Raw genomic sequence first — 22604 nt, forward strand, 5'->3', positions numbered from 1 at the left:
CTAAAATTGATGTAGCCTGATTCAACAGTAAGTCCTACCTTTGTCAAGGTTGTAGTATTCAATTTTTGTTTACACTGGTCAGAGAGGAGTTAGTTCGACTTCATGGTTATATACTGAGGTGTTGGTAATATTTAGTCCATAAGAAGAAATGCCTGTAACTGTGTGTGTAATTATCAGTGTAAATTAAAAAATAAAAAATAAAAAATAAGTCATAAAATGTTAGAAACATACAAGGGTAGGAACAGTTCTCAGTATACCTTAAATAATTTCTGGAGTTTGGCTAACGGAACCTGATTACTTTTTTCTTTCAGTAACTGCACTGGATAACTTTAATAATTTTGTGTTAAAGGTATTTTCTGAGTTAGCCTACAACTGATACGATATGTGAGGCAGTCTACGACATCCCGTAGACTGAAAGCTGACGTTGAAGTCTGTTTGCTTTTGTGGAAAGACGGAAGTAAATCAAGTGGGAGGGGACGAAGGCCATCACAGCCCCTAGTACGCCTGTCACGGTAAGATGTTTGTAGAGATTTTCCTCTTCAATTCATTGTGTGGCGAGTCTAATTTTAACTTCAGAAGGTACGCTAATTCGTTGGGTAAGGTTTGAACCAGGCCGATAGATTAAGAGCTTATCTATCCCGGCAAAGGCTTCCTTAATCCCGTACTTAGAAGGTCATGTCTCAGCTGTGCAAGCTAGAAAAGTGGCCAGGCGCTAGCTGACACTGACAGGCACACTACACCCAACAGCTAGCTTTTAGCACCAATTTCATTCAGTTAGCTGTAACTATTGCAAATATGCAGGAATGGGCGAATCAGTTATGCGTGAGTAATTTGTTGCAAAATTACAATTCCGTTATTTGGACTAATTTGACAGTCTTGAATTCACTTAACGTTACCGTTGCATATTTTAGCTTTCTTCCAGCGGAATTTTACATCTGCTGTGCTAACGTTAACGTCACGGTAGCCTGATGCTAGCCATGTAGCGAACCTCTACTTTTTTGGTTAAGTTAGCATCTTAAGTCGAGGACAGCTGTGTGAAGTACTCGTATCGTTGTTCTGGAAATTATCTAAGAATACAGCAGTAGTTCGATGTCAGTGTCTCGTGTTATCATTGTGAATTATCGTACAAACGTGCCGTAATTAAGCTTATCGTCTCGCTAGCTAACGCTTCGTCGTCAGTTGTGCTAACGTATCGTATTCAGTTAACTTGTGGCCGTCTGGTGCTGACAGTTGCCCGAAGCTCTGTCGATAGTGAAACTGCTTAGTTTAATGAAACGCTGTAATTTGTCGACGCAGTTTATTGTTACTAATAGCAAGTTAACGTTGAAAGCTGATAGGCCTTTGCCATTGATTTAGACGTAGTAGCAAGTAACTGTGAACATCAGACTTTGCTAGCATAATTGTGGTGTTTCCTTCAATGAAACGTTATTTTAAGTAGAGTTAATAGTTGTTTTATGGTACTATCCAGATTGTAAATGTAAATATTTGTTGTGGTAATGAAGTATCTTTATCCTTATATTTCTAACTTTACATGCTGACCCCTAGTAAAAAGCATTACAATTTTCAGCAACATCAATGTTTTGTCATTATTAGTAAAAATGTATACTGTATATTCTGGGTAATGCTGACTGAAAGAATCCAAAAAATAATAATGATAAATAATATAGTAATAATGAAGTCCATAAGACCCTACCCCTTTAACCTGGAAATTATTGCTCAAATTTTATAGGAGGAAATTACTGTTGTGTAAATGTGAGAAGATCTTTTGCAGACAGGTGCTGAGTCAAGACTGAAAATCGACAGCAGGAAATACATGGAGTTACATTTTGCAGAAAACATTTTAAGTTGTCTCAGGAAGAGAGATGTTGTTGGCCACGTACATGCTGACCAAGAAAATTCATGTATAAAGAAGAGGTGATATTAGTGACTGTTTTCTTAACTAAATCCATTGTTTTCTTTTCTGATGGGTCACAGCCATTTGTCCATGAGAAGACAGGAATTCCTTTTATTTCCCTGTGCTTGCACTTCTAGTCTTTCCTGTTGCTGGTACTCCCAAGTTTCCACTCAGGAAAGATTTCACAATAATCCTTCTCATCCTCTCAATCTTTTGCAGGAGAATCGACAATTTGGATCCAAGATGACGGACTCCAAGTACTTCACCACTACCAAGAAAGGTATAATTGCTCACTTTTTTAATGCATGAGACAATAAGCTAAAATGATGTAACATTTAAACTACCTGAGTGGCAAGTTACACTTTCTCTCATTATATTCGTTGTCCAAAAATGTTTTCAAGGTATCACCCTGCTTTGTGTTGGTGTTGTTACCAAGAACTGAAGAGCTCTGGTTGTTGTAAATCAGATTAGACATATTCAGCTTCAGCTGTCAGAGATTTAACTGTCCTGCTGTGCCTCCTATTGTGTTGATGTGGCTCTTCTCACACAGCTCGCAACTGTTCTCACACACAGGGCTTAGGAAATGCAAACAGATGCATATTAGTGGTAGTGTATGTTTGTGCGTGAGACAAAAGACAGTGCTTCTTTCAGTATCTGTGATTTCCTAGCTTTGCTGTGGAACTTTCTTGTGTTGCTGTTTGTAGTCTGTTGTTAACATCTTGGAGGACATTGGCGGTTTACAATGCCTGGGAAACTCAATAAGTTGGTAGACTCAACTTTAAACCCAAAATTGACAGTGTAGCGACACTGTGTCTGTTTATAGTCTAATTCATGCCAGTAAGTACATCAGGGACACTGCACTGAAATGTAAACTAAAGTTGAATCTCTCAGTTTTGTAAAAAGCAACAACAGACTTGACAAAAAATGTTTCACTCGATAACCACACAACAAAAATGCAGTTTGTTAATTGTCAATAGTAATTTTTTGGTGATAATTCATTCTGTGGTAGTTAAAGCTGTGTACACATCATTGTGCGTCACATAGTCACAGTTCTGGGAAAATGATCAATATCTTTGCTACCACAGAGAGCAGCAGATGATGCACTCACTAATCTTTACTACCTGACCAACAATGCAGACAAGTGTGGCTCAGTGTTGTGGTTAAAATCTGTTCATTATGTTAGTAAGAATATTCTTCCGTTATTGTATACCTGCTGTATATCATAACACAAACATATGCAAATTTTCATGGAACCAAATTGATATTCAGTGCATCAACGGTTGTCAGTGGCAAATCCTTGACAAGCAATCCAAACCGGTATCAGAAAATGCTGTGGATACAGAATCTGATTTTGTACTTAAGACAGTTTGTGGAAAAGGGAACAGTCATTCCAGCTGCACATTGACACTTTCCTCCCCCTACTTTACAAATGTATTACACAATGTGCAATTTCCTTTTTTCTCATGTGTACAGGGGAGATCTTCGAGCTCAAGGCAGAGCTAAACAGTGATAAGAAAGAGAAGAAGAAGGAGGCTGTGAAGAAAGTGATTGCATCTATGACAGTTGGCAAGGATGTCAGGTGAGCCAGGGAAAATTAATGTCAGAAGCACCTGTACTGTGATAATGCACCATAACAAATCACCTTCCATATGCAGTCAGTAGTCAGATAACACCTTGTCCTCCTTTCAGCGCTCTGTTCCCAGATGTTGTGAACTGCATGCAGACAGACAACTTGGAACTGAAAAAGCTGGTCTACCTCTACCTGATGAACTATGCTAAGAGTCAGCCAGACATGGCTATCATGGCTGTTAACACCTTTGTAAAGGTAAAGCTCTGTCATAAATATGTAAAAATATATTTGGTATTCATATTTTATTCGTATTATTTCATACTTCATATTCATGAAGTGCCATTATTTATCTGCTTTGACTTTAATGAGTTAAGTACACACCCTCAAGGTGTGAGTTTAGGTTAAATACACACCCATCAGTATTGTCTGATTGATTGTTTTCTTCTTCCTACTGCAATAGCAGGGACAACCCAAATATTAAGTAATGCTTTACAGATAATGAAAGCAAACGTTACTGAAATTTGGAATCTGTTTCAAATAATGTACAAAAACCTCTCTGAACCACTTACACACTTAGGACTGTGAAGACCCCAACCCTCTAATCCGGGCCCTTGCTGTTCGTACAATGGGCTGCATCCGTGTGGACAAGATCACGGAGTACCTCTGTGAGCCTCTGAGGAAATGTCTGAAGGACGAAGACCCATATGTCAGAAAGACAGCTGCTGTGTGTGTAGCAAAGCTCCATGATATCAACGCCCAGTTGGTGGAGGACCAAGGGTTCCTGGACACTCTTAAAGACCTCATCTCTGACTCCAACCCCATGGTACAACTCTTTTAGGCAGTCTATTACCTCGCTATCGAGCTAGATGTTTTACTCATCATGTTGTCAGAATTTTGTTGTTTGTTCGATGACCTCTTTATTACAGCTGGCTGCTATTTTTCTGTCAAAATTGATCTGTACTCTTGGCTTTATCCTTAGGTTGTAGCAAATGCAGTGGCTGCACTGTCTGAGATAGCAGAGTCTCACCCCAACAGTAATCTGCTGGACCTGAACCCTCAGACCATCAACAAGTTACTGACAGCTTTAAATGAGTGTACGGAGTGGGGACAGATATTCATTCTCGACTGCCTGGCCAATTACACACCTCGCGATGACCGCGAGTCCCAAAGGTAGGAAAAGGCCCTTCATTAACATTTCATGCCGTTTAGCAAATATTCCCCCATAAACCCTGTGTAATTTTCTGTGCCCTCTTTTCCAATATCATCAACATCTGCTAGCATCTGTGAGCGTGTGACCCCACGACTTTCACATGCCAACTCTGCAGTGGTGTTGTCAGCAGTTAAAGTTTTAATGAAGTTCATGGAGATGCTGCCCAAAGACTTGGACTACTATGGCACTCTGCTGAAAAAGCTCGCCCCTCCACTGGTTACCCTCCTCTCTGCTGAGCCCGAATTGCAATATGTAGCCCTCAGAAACATCAACCTCATCGTACAGAGACGGTAAATGTGGGGAGGTGACCTGGGGAGGTCTCTTTTAGTATTTATAGTTTGGAGAAAGGAGGTCCTAATAATAAAAGTTGTGTTTTGTGTGATACAGTACATTTTACTCTGTTGATTGTTGTGTTACAGTCAGTGTCGATTCCCACAAATGACAAGAAATGTCCCTTTTTAGCCCAGAGATCCTGAAACACGAGATGAAGGTTTTCTTTGTTAAGTACAATGACCCAATCTATGTCAAACTGGAGAAGCTGGACATCATGATACGCCTAGCATCTCAAGCTAACATCGCCCAGGTAACACACCCACAGCTGTCATGCATTATTGTGTTGGAAAAATTGGAAAACCTTTATGTTATATATAGTCTGTATATACTGCACTTCTGTCTTGCTGTAGGTCCTGGCTGAGCTGAAGGAGTACGCCACTGAGGTGGATGTGGACTTTGTTCGTAAAGCGGTCAGAGCCATTGGCCGCTGTGCCATCAAAGTAGAGGTGGGTGGAGATGATGTCATACTTTCACCAAATGCTTTATTGATCAAATATTTGAGCCATCTATGTACTTCAGCAATGCAGTGTATGTAATTGTTTGTATTTACTGATACTTAAGCTCAAACCAGATCAGAATAGTGTAACTGCTGAATTATGTGTGTTTTAAAACAAACTATGTGGCTATTGATTACATTTACGTTTTGGACACCCATAGCATACAGTGCATCACAGGGTTTCCCATACATTGATTTATTTGTAGTGGCCCACCACAAAATCAGCATTGCCCACCACATATCCATTTTCCGTTTTTGGAGCTGTGTGATCCCCTCTCTCTCTCACTCTTTCTCTCTCTCTCTCTCTCTCTCTCTCTCTCTCTCTCACTCTCTTTCTCTCTCACTCTCTTTCTCTCTCTCTTTCTCTCTCTCTCTCTCTCTCTCTCTCTCAACATATCATGTTTTTCCCACACACAGACTTAACTTGGCAGCTCTAGTATAGTAACACCCACTGAAGTACATTTTACCGATTTGAGCAGTTTTTGTGATAATTTTGTCAATTAATTGTTTCAGGTTTTCATTACAAAGTGAAAAGCCATCATGAACAAAATTCCATGATTTTGTTTGTTGATTTGTCACATGCATGGTTGTACAGAGTCCAGCATCAGTGAAGTGTAATTCACATATTATATGCACATGTTTTATATGCATTTGTCTAAACTGTTTTGAATCTACAGGCTTATAATATTTTTCTTCTTCTGTCCATTCATTAGCAATCAGCAGAGCGCTGTGTCAGCACACTGCTAGACCTCATCCAAACCAAGGTCAACTATGTGGTGCAGGAGGCCATTGTGGTCATCAAGGACATCTTCCGCAAGTACCCCAACAAGTAGGTACTCGGTTGGACATCAGTGTTGCCATTTGTGCTTTCATTGTTAGCACTGGCCATTTTAATTGTGACATTTTTTAATGTAGTTTTAGTTTGATTTATTACATACTCACCTAAACTGTTACACATAATTATACATAATCAGGTATCCTGACTATTTCACTGACCCTCAGATTATTTTCTCCTTGTCTTTAAATGGGTAGATTTAAAGATCATTACACAGACAAAAAACGTTTCCAGGTCTGCGTTTATATCAGAAGGTATGCAAAATAGCTTTTAGACAAGAAAATTGTGTTTGGTAAGGCAGACAGTGTTTGTAGTGTACAGCACCTAACACCCTGCCTGGTCTGCACCTGGTCAAAGGTCAGGTAGATTTGGCCAGAGCGTGACTTCTGCTGTGGATCCAACAGAGTGGATTCATGTGCCAGACAGAAATCTCTCCCACACACCACAGTGGAGTCGTGAGTCTAGAAGGGAGTAGCTTTGCAAAGCTTCTAGCTCTGCATGGCTCAAGCCTTTGGCTGTATGAGTCACTACGAACTCAGACTTCTGCCTTTTTAAATTAGACATCAACTGAATATTTCTGAGTTGGCACATCTTGTGATAAAACCATTATGTAAATCGAATTGATTGTCATCAGATGTTTCATGCCGATCATAAATGCCTTAACTACACGAATTCATCCACCACTGCCGAAAACATTGGCTAATTGTGTATCTAGCAAGTGAAAGAGCCAAAGACGTACTCGGAGCTAAAAGGATAGTGAATATTGGATTTACATTTGTCAGGCTGCCATAAAATGCATCTCCAAAGTAATGCTAATGTTTCTCTGTGTCTCCTGGGTGTTAAAGTAGGCAGTTATTTGCCACCATGTTTTACAAGCCTGCGACATGTGGTTATATCTCTGTTTGTTTTGCTGTTTGTTTGTTTTTTCTGTCTCTGGTGGTCGCTCTGGAGTTTATGTGATTGTTTACCTTATTTGTGCCTCCTAATTTATTTGCCCACATTTAATGTTGTGTTGTGTGACTGTGTCCAGGTATGAGAGTGTGATCGCCACTCTGTGTGAAAATCTGGACTCCCTAGATGAGCCAGAGGCACGCGCTGCCATGATCTGGATTGTGGGAGAGTATGCTGAGCGCATCGATAATGCTGATGAGCTGCTGGAAAGCTTTTTGGAGGGTTTCCACGATGAAAGCACTCAGGTGTGTTTAGTAGAGTGCACGGAGGTTGTTCTTCTGTTTTTTTTTTGTTTCTGTTAGAACTAATTAACACCTCTAGCTGCTACGAAGCACTGTTAATGGAGGTGCCATGCCATTCACTAAGTACCACAGAGAACTGGTCTTACTGAACTGACAAACTCTGTGGTTGCCATGAGAGTAATGAAATTAAAACTCCCTGTATAAATAAAAGTTAAAAAATAATAAAGTGATTTTCTGGACACAAGGTCCTTGTTTATAGATCATTAAAATGCATCTTGCCACTGTACAGTTTTAGACAAAATTCTACTTAAACTATATCTGCATTACATGCTAAAAGTCGTATGTGAGCAATTCTGATGTGTACCACGTGTGCTCACTGTGTCCCGTAGGTGCAACTGCAGCTACTGACAGCAATTGTCAAGCTGTTCCTGAAAAAGCCGACAGAAACCCAGGAGCTAGTGCAGCAGGTGCTCAGCCTAGCCACACAGGTGAGAAACAAACACACACACACACACAGTGTTTAATGCATATATTTCATATTCCTGCCAGTATCTCTGTCTCCAGGTATTTGTCAGTCCTCACTGTGCTGCCTACTACTCTGAATGCTACCTATGTCTTCCTCTTCTTCTTTGTGTAATTTGTTTTTGCAGCTTTTGGTTTTTATTTTTTCTAATAGTTCTGTATTACTTATTCATAGGAGGACACTGGGGTATTGTAATGGCTATATGAGTCTGAGCCTTCTCTCAGTAATGACTGCAGAGGTTTGAGCTTATTCTGCTGTTAGACTAATTGTGTTGTAATGGTTTTACATAGTGAGTGAATTTTTAAAAAATTCTCTGAAACATTCTCTGCAGTATTATCTTAACCAAAATTATATCAGCATCTATCACAATGTCATAATTGACCTCAATTATGATCCCTGTACCTGAAGTATTTTGCTTGTGCAGATACCAAAACTAGCCACAGCATCTTTGCACTTTGCATGTGTGCTCATGTTTGTCTTTCCTTTTTTCCTTTTGGCTGTGGTGTAATTCCTGCCCTGCTTATGTACATGAGTGTGACAGAATACAAGGAACGCCACATTGTGATTCAGTCTGATACACCACCATCAGCTATAATTTAACACAATGTCAACAGAAACTGCGTGTTGTAAGCTTCATTTATAGACAGCAATAAACTGCTAACAGTGTGTGTAGCCACATTGGACATGTCAGATGTACAAACATTTTATTATTGCTCATTGCAGGCAGAAGCAGGAATGGGAAGAAAATGTTCTTCAGAAGTTAAAAGAACCTTCATAACAAAACATTTTTCTTACTGCATACATAAATGTAGTTTTTTAAAGTTTTAAACTTTCTTCTGTATCCACAAAAATATACAGTGTCAGCTTGCCTCGTGCATTTACCAAATCCCAGCACTAAAGCTGACTCAGTTTTTAATGACTTTGAATCAATCAATGCTCCGTCTTTTATGTTGGAGCCAAGACAGAAAAGAGTCTAACTTTAAGTATTTATTAGACAAAGTCCATGAATAATAATCCTTCCTCCTCTTGCCTCTGTCTCTTTCTGCAGGACTCAGATAACCCAGACCTCAGGGACCGCGGTTACATCTACTGGCGTCTGCTCTCTACAGACCCTGTGGCTGCTAAGGAGGTGGTTCTGGCTGAGAAGCCCTTGATCTCTGAGGAGACTGATCTGATTGAGCCCACATTGCTGGAGGAGCTCATCTGTCATATTGGCACTCTGGCCTCTGTCTACCACAAGCCTCCCAGTGCCTTCGTTGAGGGCAGCCGTGGTGTTCAGCACAAGAGACTCCCTGGCAGCAGTGGATCGTAAGTCATGTCCTTTTTTTCTTTGTCCTTTTTCTTTTTTCTAACACTGCAGTGTAAGGATTTTGTTTAAGTAAATGCAGCTTCTTTCTTGTTTTCCTTCACACTGGCACACTTTCCAGCCGGGTGGAGCTGCACAGGTGCCTTTGGACCTTCCTGTCTTTTAAATACAATCATCAAGATTCAAGAGTCTTTGTTGTCATTATGCGAGCATAACGAAATTTTGTAAAGATTGCCGGCTTAAAGGCACACGTATAGATAGCATCAGATCTACTTGCTGTTTTTCTCAGTAGACTAGATAGAGTTATACCAGCAATTTAATGACAAGTTAGGGTTGCAGTGTAGCCAAAAATCATCAGAAATATCTGCACAATAATAAGACATTTGTCATAAAATGCAAGTTAATTTATTCTTTTTTCTTCTTTGATTTCTACTAGTGGGGAGAGTGTTGACAGCCCAGAAACAGGTTCTGCTGCTGGAGTGTCAGAGGCTCCCCCTGCTGTCATCCCATCTCAGGGAGACCTCTTGGGAGATTTGCTTAATCTGGACCTGACACCGCCTACTGCCACCGCACCAGCCCCCTCATCTGGGATGCAGATGGGTGCAATGGACCTTCTTGGAGGAGGACTTGACAGCCTGGTAAGTCTTCTACACACCCTTTAAGTAAATCTATCTTAGCTGATTTTAGCAATGCTCTAGTCTCAACATGAGTGGGACCTAGGGAAGGTAATGTATTATTAGATTTTTTTTTTAATTTTTTTTTTTTTTACCTTTGGGTGCTTTTTCTTTTTTTCTTTTGACCCCTGTGTGTTTTCCTTTCTTTGTTCAATGCTGCACCTGCAGATGGGAGATGAGTCTGAACCGGTAACTACACAGAGGGAGAGGGCACAACGTTTATGTAAACCATGTCAGACCATGTTAAAGGATTAATTCAATCAGTGTTGTTTTGCTGTCAGTCTCACATTTTCACTCATCATTTGTCATCTTTAATTAGCATTATATTCACAGTAAGCGTGCTGTTAAATCCTTGAGTCCATCTCTTGTCTTACCTCTGGGCTCTGCGATGTGTTTCATGTTTCAATCAGCCGCCCATTCCCCTGCGGACGGACACTCCTCAGTCACCTCAGCTCTCTCATCAGTCCCCTTCGCCCCCTGATTACAGCCCCACTGAGGTTGGTCCAGGGGACCATGCTGGACCAGTAAAGGCCAGCACCAGTTTAGAACACCCCCCCCCCCCCTTGTCCCCTGTTGTACCACTGTGTCCTCTGAATAGTCCTCCCCAGCAGTCAACTCTGCCTGTTTGCACTTGGTATTATATTGTTTATGTTTCCCATTCCATTCAGGTGAGATTTTAGTAAATCTCTCCTATGTTTTAGGAAAAGTTGTGTCTTTCTTAGCTTTCTTAGTCTCTCTCTATGTGAATCATATTTTTTGCGCTACCAGTTTTCTTCACTGTACCGCCAACCTTTTCATCATCACAGTACACACATTTAGTGAGTAGCATTTGAACAAAGCCTATCATATTTCAATAGCTACTCAGTCCAATTTGTGTGGATAGTAAAAGGTCAGTTCCCTAAGAGGAGAAATTCTCTGTATTGATGTCTCTTTCTTTTTGTTTTTTTTTTCTTGTTAATAATGTAAAACCAATATTTTCATTAATCACGGAAAGGCATTTCATAGACCCTAACACCCCTCCGTCCATCCTTTTCAAACTCTTCATCATATGATTTAATATTGCACAAACGGCTAACCAGAATTTTCTGTGCATCTCTCACCCTTTTCCAGCTTGGTGGAGACCTTGGTGGAGCAAGCCCTGCTGTGAGTAATTTTGTCTGAGCTCCTGTTAGACTTTGATTGCTCAATACAATGTGACAATGAATGTGTTAAGGTGACACGTTGCTTTGTGACCCACAGATGGGGGCTGGTTTTGGTGCACCGCCAGCTGCTATGCCGGCGTCTTTCAATGCCCCTGTGAGTGGCGGTCTGGATGACCTGTTTGATCTTGGAGGTGGAGTTGGTATGCCCATGGGAGCTTACAGCCCTCCTAAAACAGTGAGTCTGGAAAATCTGGGATGAGACATGCCATAGAATGATGTAACAGCAATGGTGGGATCCCTGATTAAAGAGCTGATCTCATCTCTGTTCAGGTTTGGCTTCCAGCCATGAAGGCAAAGGGTTTGGAGATATCTGGGACGTTTGCTCGCCGTGCTGGAGTCATCCAAATGGAGATGACCCTCACTAATAAAGCTATGAGTGTCATGACTGATTTTGCCATCCAGTTCAACAGAAACAGGTAATATCACCTCTTAAGCCATGTGCTTAGCTTATTTTCTGTACATTTTCATGTTTTTTGACACTTTTTTAACTGCCCTGTGGCCCTCTGTAGCTTTGGTCTCGCTCCGGCTGGTCCACTCCAGGTTCTTACTCCTCTTAGCCCAAATCAGAGTGTTGAAGTGACCCTTCCCCTCAGTACTGTGGGACCTGTCATGAAGATGGAACCTCTCACTAACCTGCAGGTAATCTGACAATATTCATTTTCCCTGAAAGCTTTCTTTTTGTTTTTTTGTTTTTTTTGGTTGAGAAGAAGGAATCATTTTCATTTTCCTGTTTCTACTTTCATTTTCCATGAATCCTGATTCTGGACAGAAAGTTTTAGCATTACACTGGTGACAGTGATGGGACTTGCCAACATGATGATTTTCAGATGTCATGTAAAGACTAGAAGCACAGTGTTAATTAGTTTTTTTTTTCTAAGCCACTGGACTTATAAGAACATTAATGCCTCAAGGTTAGTCACCAAACATGGCTACCTTGTTGGCCAATGTCCTTGGCCATTGTGACAGCACTCTGTCACAGGTGTGTTGTAATGTAAAGAGAGTTTGGCAGACGTGGCTGCTTGTTTTGTTTATTAGATCAAAAACTATGACCCTGTTCAATCTGTCAAACTGCAGTCTAAAGTTGGCAGTGTTTCAACTTCTTAGTCATTTATCTTTATATATCCCAAGTTTACAGAACTAAAACACTTCATGATTGAAATATTCATGGACATGTCTGTATCTCTTGGGACATTAAGTTTTGTCCTGCAAACATGTCATAAGAGATTAGTAACGCACCCTCACCGTTACACAGCTATACTGTTGAATTCCTGTGTTGTGAGAAAAACAGAATTAAAACATGAAACAGCCTTCAGAACAGTTGTGACAGGTTGTGAATGAAAAGAGCGGCAGAGGCTGGCTTGTTTTTGATCATGGTGGCTCTTTTAACTGGGCAGAATGGCGGATGGGTGCTGTGTGCAGCTGGAGAGAGAAGATAAGAGTGTTGAGGGGGATGATAGCAGTTGGGGCGTCATTAGTGGTCACACCACACATGGCTCCTTTGTTTCCCCTGGCCTCAGTAGCCCTGCTAACCTTTCTGCTCTGCTGCCTCAAGGCCCTGCTTTGATACGTACTGTTGTCTCTTCTGACATTTTCTCAGATACTCTGAGGGGTTCTTCGTGTTTTTTGTCTTAAACTGCAGCAGTTTTTTGACACTGGGATAAGGCCTCATTCAATAAAACCCTTTCATCACCAACCAGCACACTGTAGGGAAATGCTTTAGTAACTTTGGGTGTAAGTTTTGTCTATTTTTCCTTAAATAATGACCCAATTGTTGCAAATTAATTTTCTGTCAGTCAGGTGATTCATTAATTAAGTGGTTCTGCCTTCCGTGCCATATTGAGGAGCGCAGAAAGTCTGAACCATTGGTCTTGTAGATTAATTCAGTAAAATGTAAAAATAAATGGCATAATTTAGTAGCCTTTATACTTGGATTTGGTGTCTGACCTCCTGTTATATTGTATAATAGAGTTTTTTTGTTTGCAAACATACAAAATGAAGCTTGATATTAAAGATTAAAAAAGATTAAAGTGACATATTTTGTCATTGGAGGGAACTCACTCCAACGAAATTTGTTCTCTGCATTTAACCCACCCAAGTGACGTGCACACACACACAGCAAACCCGGGGCAGTGGGCGACCGCGTGCAGCGCCCGGGGAGCAGTGGGGGTTAGGTACCTTGCTCAAGGGTACCTCAGCCATGGACACCGGGACGGGGAATCGAACCAGCGATCCACCGGTTACGGGTCCGACACCCTAACCGCTGATCCACGACTGCCCCATGATATAGTTTGTGTATAAGTTTCCTTGTTCCTGGCAGTCCTGCATTGCACCGAAGAGTAGGACACCCTAATGAATTATTCACGAGTTCTCCTCCTCTGGCCAAACTCACTGTCCTTCTCTGATCACTTTGCTGGTGAGGAGCCTGGTCAATATCACTGCTGCTGCCTGTTACTTCATTATACCACAGTTGTTCTTGTTTTACAGTGTGTTGTTCTTTTGGGCTCACAGAGTGTAAAAGGTGCTGCCTGAGGAGGTTAGGATAAAAAAATGTATTCCTTTTTTAACCACAGACCTGCTTTTAGGTCTTGTCAGTCTGGTTTGTGTCTTATCTTTTATTTTTGGTATTTTATTTTTAACCAGTCTGCCTTCTTATCTCCTTATATTTTTCATCTTTATTTATAATCTCCTGTAAAGTGCTTTCTTAAGTGCTTTGTGGAAATCATTATTTATATATTTAATAATTACGTTTGCTGATATTCTTTTGCAAATAGAAGCCTTAAGCTTACTGCTTACTATGATGAGAGGCCTGTGTAGAACATGGACATTATCATAGGTTATGGTACTGCCTGTGACTGTGTGTGTGTTTTAGTGGTGTTTTTTAGAGAGTGTGTTTGGAAAGAACTGCAGCCCTCCTGTTCTGTAAACAACACACATAAACATGCAATGCACATCCTTGAAGGGCACTTGAAAACTAATTATCCATATATGACTCCTCATTTTTCCACCTGTCGTCCTCCTCTGCCTCCTTCCCTGGATGCACTCTCTCGCAGGTGGCTGTCAAGAACAACATTGACGTATTCTACTTCAGCTGCCAGTACCCCATCAGCATGCTGTTCGTTGAGGATGGGAAGATGGGTGAGTGTCTCTTGGCTAAGTCTGCCCACTTAAAAACCTGAAAACCTTGCTGACGTTAGTGACATACACAGACGTCAGTCTTTCAGGGAGGACATGATGAGTGTGTGAACGCTGTCTATTGGCATGTTCTCATTCACCTCTTGGGGCTGCGCTCTTGCTTTTAGATTGTACATGAGTGGCATTTTGAGGAGTTTTTTTCCTTTTCCTTTTGCTTGTTGCTGTTTATTTATTTTGTGAAAACATGCTGGCATTCTCCCTGTGGAGCCTCCTCATGGGTTTAGCAGCAGGATCGCTGCCAGCCGCTGCGAGCCAATGCTCCGCAGCCACAGCAGGACACCTCATGTCAAGTGTGGGATCAAATTACTCACGCATGACTTTGACATTTTGTGTGTACATTAACTTTCATCACAAATCGTATTGTTATTTTCGTACTGTGTAGATTAAATTGCGTGCTCTCTTTTTGGACTCATCCAGTTATTGTGTCTCCTCGTCCACAGAGCGACAAGTGTTCCTGGCCACATGGAAAGACATTCCTAATGACAACGAGTCCCAGTTTCAGATCAAAGACTGCCATCTCAGCTCAGGTAATGGGGAATGAAAAGAGAATACCTGAAGAGCTCTATGCTGTGCAGCCTTTTCCTCCAGTCCGTCATATGTGAATAGGCCCGACAGAGCAGAGGCGATTTCAAATTCAAATACTTGCTAATGAAGCAAATCGCATTTGATGAGAACTCATCAGCTACAGTCCCTATTTACGTGTGATAATTTAGTTTCACACAAGTTTGAGAGCAGCTGAACTGGAGAAGAATTCCTAATGACAGTTTAATGGAGATTTCCCTCAACAGATTACATTTTTTCCTCATGAACAGAGAGAGGATTTCACATCCTACTGGGGCGCAGCAGCAAGACAGAGGATGAGGAGAAAAGATTATTTCCAATTAATGACTGCATTTTTCCTGCGAAGCCAGTCTGGAGTGAAATTTTTTGGGTTGATAAGGGGGGGAAAAAAAAGAAATTCTTTATGCTCTGGTACTTTACATGACTATTTAATGGCTGAATACCAAAATGATGTTGGATGTTGTAGTTTGTTAAAAGTTCCAGCAGATAAACTGTATTGTGACTGTATTGTGTAAGTGTTTGATTATGTTCCTCCAACAGATGCCGCCTCCAATAAACTGCAGGGTAGCAATGTTTTCACCATAGCCAAGCGTACAGTGGAGGGTCAGGACATGCTCTATCAGTCGATGAAACTCACTAATGGCATCTGGGTGCTTGCTGAGCTGAGGGTACAGACAGGAAGCCCAAACTACACGGTGAGTAGTCTTTTAGTTGCATTATCTTGAATCATATAACTGTTTTCTACTGAAAGACTTTTAGTATTTTGTTACGGAACCTGGTTTAAAGAGAAACTTTTAGTAATAAATATCTGGCTTTTGGAGAATTAAGTTTGCCCGCCAATAAGGAGATATTTTCACATGCCGACATATGTTGTAGGTGCATATATGTATAAGTCATTGTTGACAACATAATCATACCCTCCATGTATTCAGGAAAAAGATTTCCTGTTGAACATGTGGAACTTGATTTTTTTTTTTTACCTGCCAGTCTTGCCTGTAAACTGGTTAAACTGAGTGCTTATTTTATTACATTTCATTTTTTGTATTGGTGCAGATTTCAATTCATTGTTTATTTTCCTTACCGAACCAAAGAAGCGGACACATAGACACAGGCTGTAGCCGAGAAAGAAGCCCCTCCCCCCTGAGTAACACACAAGGAAATGGACCTTTTAATTTCATTATTTTAATTATTGTTTATGCTTTTAATGTGACTGGCCATTTGACCTGTGGCAGTGTTTCCACCTAATGTGTGTCCCCAGCGTGACTTGTTGCATTAAGTCACTGCGATGGCATCAACAGTACGGTCATCATAGCACATTTGACATGACGTAGCAGAGGCATGACGGAGATTGATGCGCAGTAATGAGTAGTGAGCATGCTGAAGCTGGAAGGGTGGTTGATTGTCCAGTGATTGGAGTGTGGCACTAGTATTGGTGACTCATCTGTGTATGTGTGTGTGTTGTCCACTGCTTTGTTGCATGTCTCTGCTTTGTCAGCGCGCCACGGTCTCTGAATTTGATGGATTGTGTTTGGCTTTAGAAATTCTGCATGACGAGTACAGAACGACCTTGGTGTGACTGTCCTTCCTGCTCATCACTCAGTCTGCTTTCAGATCATGTTTTTATTTATAAGGTGGCATTAACTATCTTTTTGTTTTCACACATCTAGATTAGTCAGTCTCTCAGTCAGCGTTTTTAAATGCTCAGTCAGAATTTTAAGTTGGTTTGCATCTGTCTCAGTTGAGTACATTAGCATGCAGCCTAACCTGATGTTTGAGATTCTGAAAAACACAGCTTAAAACATATTTCCTTAAATTAACTGACTGAAGTTGTTTTTGTTTTGTTTTGTTTTTTGGAACCTTGTGGCTTTTTTCTGCTGGAGGCAGGCACGTTTTTCATTTTCTCACTCATGATTTGTTGCATTTTTATTTCCCCTGTGTGTCTATTTGTGGTGTAACCTCATTAAATCAGGAGGAGTTTCTTCACTGTCATTTTAAGTTAAAATCTTTCCTCGGTGGGGCTTGAACAGCTCCCCCTCTTTTCGCAGATGGATCATGAATTGTTCAGTGCAGAGACAGCTAGCCTTCCAAGCTGACTGCTGCATGTACAGTGTGATGCTTGTCTGTCTGAGCTGCTGGCTGCTGCATGGTCCCTGCACTCTCTTGGCACGCCACATTAAAGCCAGGCTGCTAAAGGCTTTTGTCAGCTGCTATTTTTAGCCCAGAAGTGCAGCCCTGCAACCGTTTATTTTCTGGATTTTGTTGTGCTTCTGAAGATATTAAAACAATTATAATTCATTGCCATGATTGATGGTGTACGGTGGCTCTTTGGCTGCTTAAAGCTTTACCTTTCACATTGTCACTTTGTTTTCACATTGTCATTTGATATCTTGTTTTTATAACTAATATAGATTGTAGCTGCTTTAAGTTTCCAGTTTTGGAACTGTCAGTAGCTCTCAGATTTCATTTGACTGACTTCCACTGGAGCTCATGTATTCTTAATACTTTTTATAGTAGAAAATTGGGACACTACTTTCTTTGACATGAAGCAGGGTGTTCTCATCTGTCAACTGCTGTCCCCATGGCAACTATGCAACCAGTGATGTTGGCTGATTTTCTCTCTGCAGCTCTTGAGCTGGTAATTCGTAGGGTTTTGGTAAAAGAGAATCTCAACACAGAAATGCACACCAAAGAGCTTCCCTTCACACAGATGTATCTGCTGCTCCGCTACGCAAGCCTCAGAGTTACTGTTTCCTCACAAGTCTCACCCTATGTACCTAATATCGTTATACCATGGTATCCGATCCTTTAGTGTGTCAAAGTTAAACCTTTGTGGGTAATGTTACAAACAGTACGAGGGACTGCTGTGTGCGATTACTGCGTTTGTGTAAGAGTTTGGCAACACTATAACGAAGCGCAGACATGCCTCTCCATATTTTTTATCCGTAAAACGAAATTGATTCTCTTTGTCAGAAATAAAAATGAGATGACCTGTATCATGGTAGAGGATTTTATACGCCACCCCTAGTTAACTCATACAGTTGTGTTGATTTCGAAACCTCTAGACTCAATTCTGACTTGATAAACAACTTTTGCCCAATGAATAAGTTCATGTTTAGGTATGTTAAGTGTTTGGATTAAGATACTGTAATTAGGCAGTATGCAGTCATCTTTTCTTTGCCCTGTTGCACCTGTGCACTGCTGCATCAGAGGACTGCAGTGGCTCCAGGTTCCCAGGTTTTTCAAAAGTTCCTGCAGTGTTTTGCAGTGATTGGAATTCACATTTCTGTTTCTCATTGGAGAAGTATGGTTGAACACAAAATTCCTCCCATCAGATATGATACTTGAAGTTCTTTGCCTTGGGATGATGAAATAAGCTGGCTGAGAGTAAGATCTCTGTCTCTCCAGCCTTACCATGCACACTTTTTTCAAGTGGTTACAGCCTCCATCATTACTGTAGCTCTCTGATCCTCTTCTGTCTTATATTTCTTTGACTCTGTACTGCTAAAATAATACTAATGTTCTAGCAGCAAACCTTAAACTGAACACATGAATGCCACAGTGTCTAGCTCTCTCTAGCAGGTTTTGTACAGTGTCTAGATCATGCGCATTTGCTCACATCTCACCCCATGCTGACAGGAGAGCAGCTCCCTAAATCTTGCCAGCAGCAGCATGCATTAGTAAAGAGTGCTGAGTGCACTGAGGCAACACTTCAAGAGCTGTACAGTGCTGTTGCTTTGCTCCACTGCAGCTCTGTGGCATCCACCACAACACACTCCATCACTTTGGTTGATCTTAATACCCCTTAGTTATAATAGTGTTTGCTTTGCATTAGCTTTAAAGTTGGAGTCTGTATGTAGAAAAATACTGATCCCATTTTCAGAACTGCAAGGAAAAAAAAGACACATCAGGGTTTAAAATCAAACGTGACTGAAAGCAGAACTTGGGCATGGTATTCTTGGATGTAGTTTCTGCTCTTTCTGTGTTGTTTGTATTTGTTACTCAAAACTAGTCGCAGAGGGTTTTTTTTTATTTGCCAGTAGAACAAATGCGATTCTAGGAAATGACAGTGAAAGCTGGAAGAACAGCACTGTGAGTGCTCCATGTGGACACACATGACTCCTCACATATCTGTTTGAGTTTTTTAGCAGAACATGTACATTCTGTGTGTGTGTGTGTGTGTGTGTGTGTATGTTGTCTGTCAGGGCAAGAGAAATGCTTGTTTTCTAGACTTTTTACATTCATCATAGCAAAGAAAGCACAGCTGTTTATTGTTATGCAGCAATTCATTAATTAATCATTTTTAAATATTCAGAATGACTGTGGTGTGTATTAATCAGCGTACAGTGCAAAGTCATGACAGTATCTGTCCTGGTTATTATTCCAAATTTCCAGCTGCCATGTGTTTTCTGGATCTGAGGAAATAAATAACATCTGCAGTGTGATTGTTGATTTGGGGGGGGGGGGGGGGCAAACCCACTTTGTGAAGCTGTATCAAATCCTAAACCAACTGAGAATAACATCAAAGAGTGGAGGCGCTTCCTCTCTTTTCTCTAATGTGTTTATGTATCTGTATTTCTGTCTGTCGGCCTGTCTGTCTGTCTGTCTGTCTCTTTCTGATAATGCTGAATTAAGCTTCTTTTTTTGTGTGTCCACACCTCAAAAATGATGAATTTTGTCTTTTGGGAAAAAAAAAATTCAGGAGATTTCAGCTTCTTAATTGTGGTCTCACTTATACTCATAAGCTCATGAAATTGAAGAAATATAAACATGCTCTTATCTGAAATGTGGCTGCTGAAGGTCTTGTGGGGCGAAACGTTCCTTTATTAAATATTAGGTAGCTGATATGACATAAAACAACTGATAACGTATAATAATAATATATAATAACATATTTGGTGTATCAGAAGGTTTGTGTCATTTATTGCTTATCTGTGACACTGCATGCATGACATCTGTTCTGTGTTGATGCTTCTGTTAAAGCCTTGCATTTTAACAGATAAGTCAAATCATATTCAGCCCCGCTCGACTTTCCTCTCCCTCAGGTCTCTCTGAAGTGCAGAGCTCCAGAGGTTTCCCAGTGTGTGTTCCAGAGCTACGAGGTGATGCTGAAGAACTGAGAGACGCCCCTGTGACGACCAAGCTGCTGCCCTCACAGACTCTCCCTCACCTGACCCTTGAAACCGTATCACAACTTCACGCGGTGCAGGAGTCATTTCCTGCTGTGCCGGGCCTGGAGTCTGCACTCTGTATGTCATTCAGATGTTTAATTAGGAAGGTTAATGATGATTTCTGTCCTTTTTTTTTTTTTTTTACCCCCATCACTGTTTTTTCCCCCCTAAAACGGCAGGCATTTCTGGTTCACTGTCTCTCACTGTCCTGTCCTCTTTTTGTTCACACACAACTTGCAGCTTCAGGACATTATCTCTTGAACGCTGTCACCCTGAACTGGCCTCTCCTCCCTGTGAGGGCCATCCTGTGATGACCTTTATTCTTTTGGAGACAGACGGCTGTATGACTGGTATTCCCTTGACTGTTTCCTCTGCATGAGCCTCTTTAATCATTATCTAACCCCAATTCTCTGCAAATTGGAGTCTATTTTCAGTGCTGCAGCCAGCAGGTGCATCATCACCGTCGGCGTATTTATTTAGGGTACATTCAATTAAAACGCGGCAGAAAAAGGCTTTAACTCTCCCTCCGCCTGTGTGAAGTGGAAGGTGGTTGTTTGGGCCTCAAATGAGACACATAAATACTTACAAACTACATTATTGTTGTCTTTTGTCTTTTTGTAGTTTTCTTTAGTGTCTGTGGTCAGCAATGGGATCACAACCTCTGCTGTCCCTGAAAATCTGAATGTCTGAAGTGTGTGCCTGTTGGTGTGTCTTTCTTATAATTTGTATATTTTATAGACTAGCAGCAGTTTTAAACTGCTTGCTCTCTTACTTAGTCATTCCATAGTTTAATTTGTGTTTGTAGTCTTGTTGGCGCACATGTGGCAAACTGCGAGAGAGCCTCAGGCGTTAGCGACAGCCACTTGGACCGTCTCTGTCCCTTTGCCCCATGTGTGTCCTCATAGCAGCTTTAGCAGTAACATGGCTACCTGAGATGAAGGCTCAGGTGAGATAGCTCTAAACGTAGGATGTTATGGTTTGTAAGACTTCTGAGTAATAAGTGTACGTGCAGGTAGCAGCACACTGTCTTTGCTGAAAGGAGGCTAGTTCAACATCCAGTATCCCTGTTTTACCTGCAGACTCTGGATTAATTGGATTCTTTTTTTCCCCGAGTCATTACGCTGAAGCCCTCTTTATCGGCTCTACGGGATGTTTGCTAAGGCCTAAAGATTACAACGGAGGAGGCTGTATATTCTGAGTGTGTCTTTGTGTGTGGTGACAGCTGATTCATATGCAATGCTGTAAGAAAAAAAGAAAAAAAAAGAAAAGAAATCAAGTGTTTAATCAGATGCTTTTGATTGACATGATTTTGTTCATTGTGTGTACATCATTTGAAACAGAACTATTAAAATCTTGATAAATTCACATGTTCAGTCTTTTCCTCAGCATTTAGACATTATGACAGAACCAAAGTTACAAATGCAGTGCAACAGCCATTTCTTTTTGTGGCACAGTCTGCCAGTGTCAGAGTCCCAGCATCACGGGAAGCAAAACATTATCTCACTTTTATTTGCTTGGCAAAGTTCTCATTCTCAAAGTCCTTGGAAGCCAGCGTGCAGTGTTTTCACACATCATGCTTTATAATAATTCGTGACCTTTGAGGCGTTGGCGTCCCTTCTCATGGGCTGCTCAGCTCTGCTCCAGCGTTCCAGACCAGGCAGTCTGCTCAGCTTTGCAAGCAGAGTCTGTCTGTGTTGTTTAGCCTTGAGCTTGACTGAAGTCTGAGGTTTATCCACAGCCGGGTGCATCTTTGAGGTGGAGCAGCTCCTCTGAAGCACTCGCAGGGTCTTTAAAGTCCGAGCTGCTTGGGAAAGCTTAACCGGGATTTCAGCTGCATCGCCTACTTGGGAAGACAAAACTCTTCTCATCTCAGATCTGGTCCTCTGAATCATGAAGGGCAGCTGCAGACTCAGTAACCAGAAAGGAGTCAGTATTCCAGGGCTGTGCCCAGCGTCAGACTCTCTTCTATTGATGAACGATCTACAATATTGATCCTATGTGACAAATGCGTTCCTATAGGGGGCGCCACTTCATTGCATTTTGGTCTTTGTTCTGTATTAAGGAATCATTATTGACTTCCAGACCTCTAATAAAGTTAATACTAAGTAAGTTACCATATTTTTGTAGATTTAAAATCTAGTGACCAGTAAGGCCCTAAAATTACGCATTTACTCATTTTAGTTCATTTATTATATGTGCAGTTTATTTTCCAGTTTAAAAGGTTATATTTTTAGTTTTATTTATTTAGTTTTTGCATGAGGCCATCTAGCAACATCTAAATATTTAACAATGTGTTTATAATGTTGTGGAGGAAGTTTCTCCATCAAGAAAATGGCAGTATTTCAGAGTAAAATTGCTCCATTACAGGAAAAGGTCTGAGTGTAACACAGAACACAATTCATTTCAGATGCATTGTTGACTTCTTAAGGTTCATATTAAGCACTACG

General features: G+C 41.0%; 1 protein-coding gene across 5 annotated transcripts; it reads left to right on the forward strand.

Moving 5' to 3' along the window:
- Nucleotides 1–396: 396 nt before the first annotated feature.
- Nucleotides 397–21522, forward strand: ap1b1 (adaptor related protein complex 1 subunit beta 1). Of its 5 annotated transcripts, none has more exons than XM_046387419.1 (22): nt 397–512; nt 2114–2174; nt 3368–3473; nt 3584–3719; nt 4042–4287; nt 4444–4634; nt 4743–4964; nt 5137–5257; nt 5358–5453; nt 6217–6332; nt 7369–7534; nt 7921–8019; nt 9103–9362; nt 9797–9998; nt 11145–11177; nt 11274–11411; nt 11507–11652; nt 11746–11875; nt 14287–14371; nt 14869–14955; nt 15530–15684; nt 20032–21522. In XM_046387419.1, the coding sequence occupies exons 2-22, from the start codon at nt 2138–2140 to the stop codon at nt 20104–20106; spliced, it is 2847 nt and encodes a 948-aa protein (XP_046243375.1). In that variant the 5' UTR covers nt 397–512; nt 2114–2137; the 3' UTR covers nt 20107–21522. The 5 variants fall into 5 exon arrangements, with proteins under 5 accessions (XP_046243375.1, XP_046243376.1, XP_046243377.1 ...); XM_046387420.1 differs by having other exon boundaries at nt 500–579; XM_046387421.1 differs by lacking the exon at nt 397–512 and adding an exon at nt 544–596.
- The last annotated feature ends 1082 nt before the right edge of the window (nt 21523–22604 follow it).

This window comes from Scatophagus argus, chromosome 4 (genome assembly GCF_020382885.2).
Source record: "Scatophagus argus isolate fScaArg1 chromosome 4, fScaArg1.pri, whole genome shotgun sequence".
NCBI classification, from domain to species: domain Eukaryota; kingdom Metazoa; phylum Chordata; class Actinopteri; family Scatophagidae; genus Scatophagus; species Scatophagus argus.

Bases quoted from the DNA above. Each gene is read 5' to 3' on its own strand.
- ap1b1 (XM_046387417.1), top strand. From the start codon at position 796: ATGCAGGAATGGGCGAATCAGTTATGC. The intron at 5,454-6,216 runs GTGGGTGGAGAT...TCCATTCATTAG, and splicing joins GCTGTGCCATCAAAGTAGAG to CAATCAGCAGAGCGCTGTGT. The intron at 7,535-7,920 runs GTGTGTTTAGTA...TGTGTCCCGTAG, and splicing joins TCCACGATGAAAGCACTCAG to GTGCAACTGCAGCTACTGAC.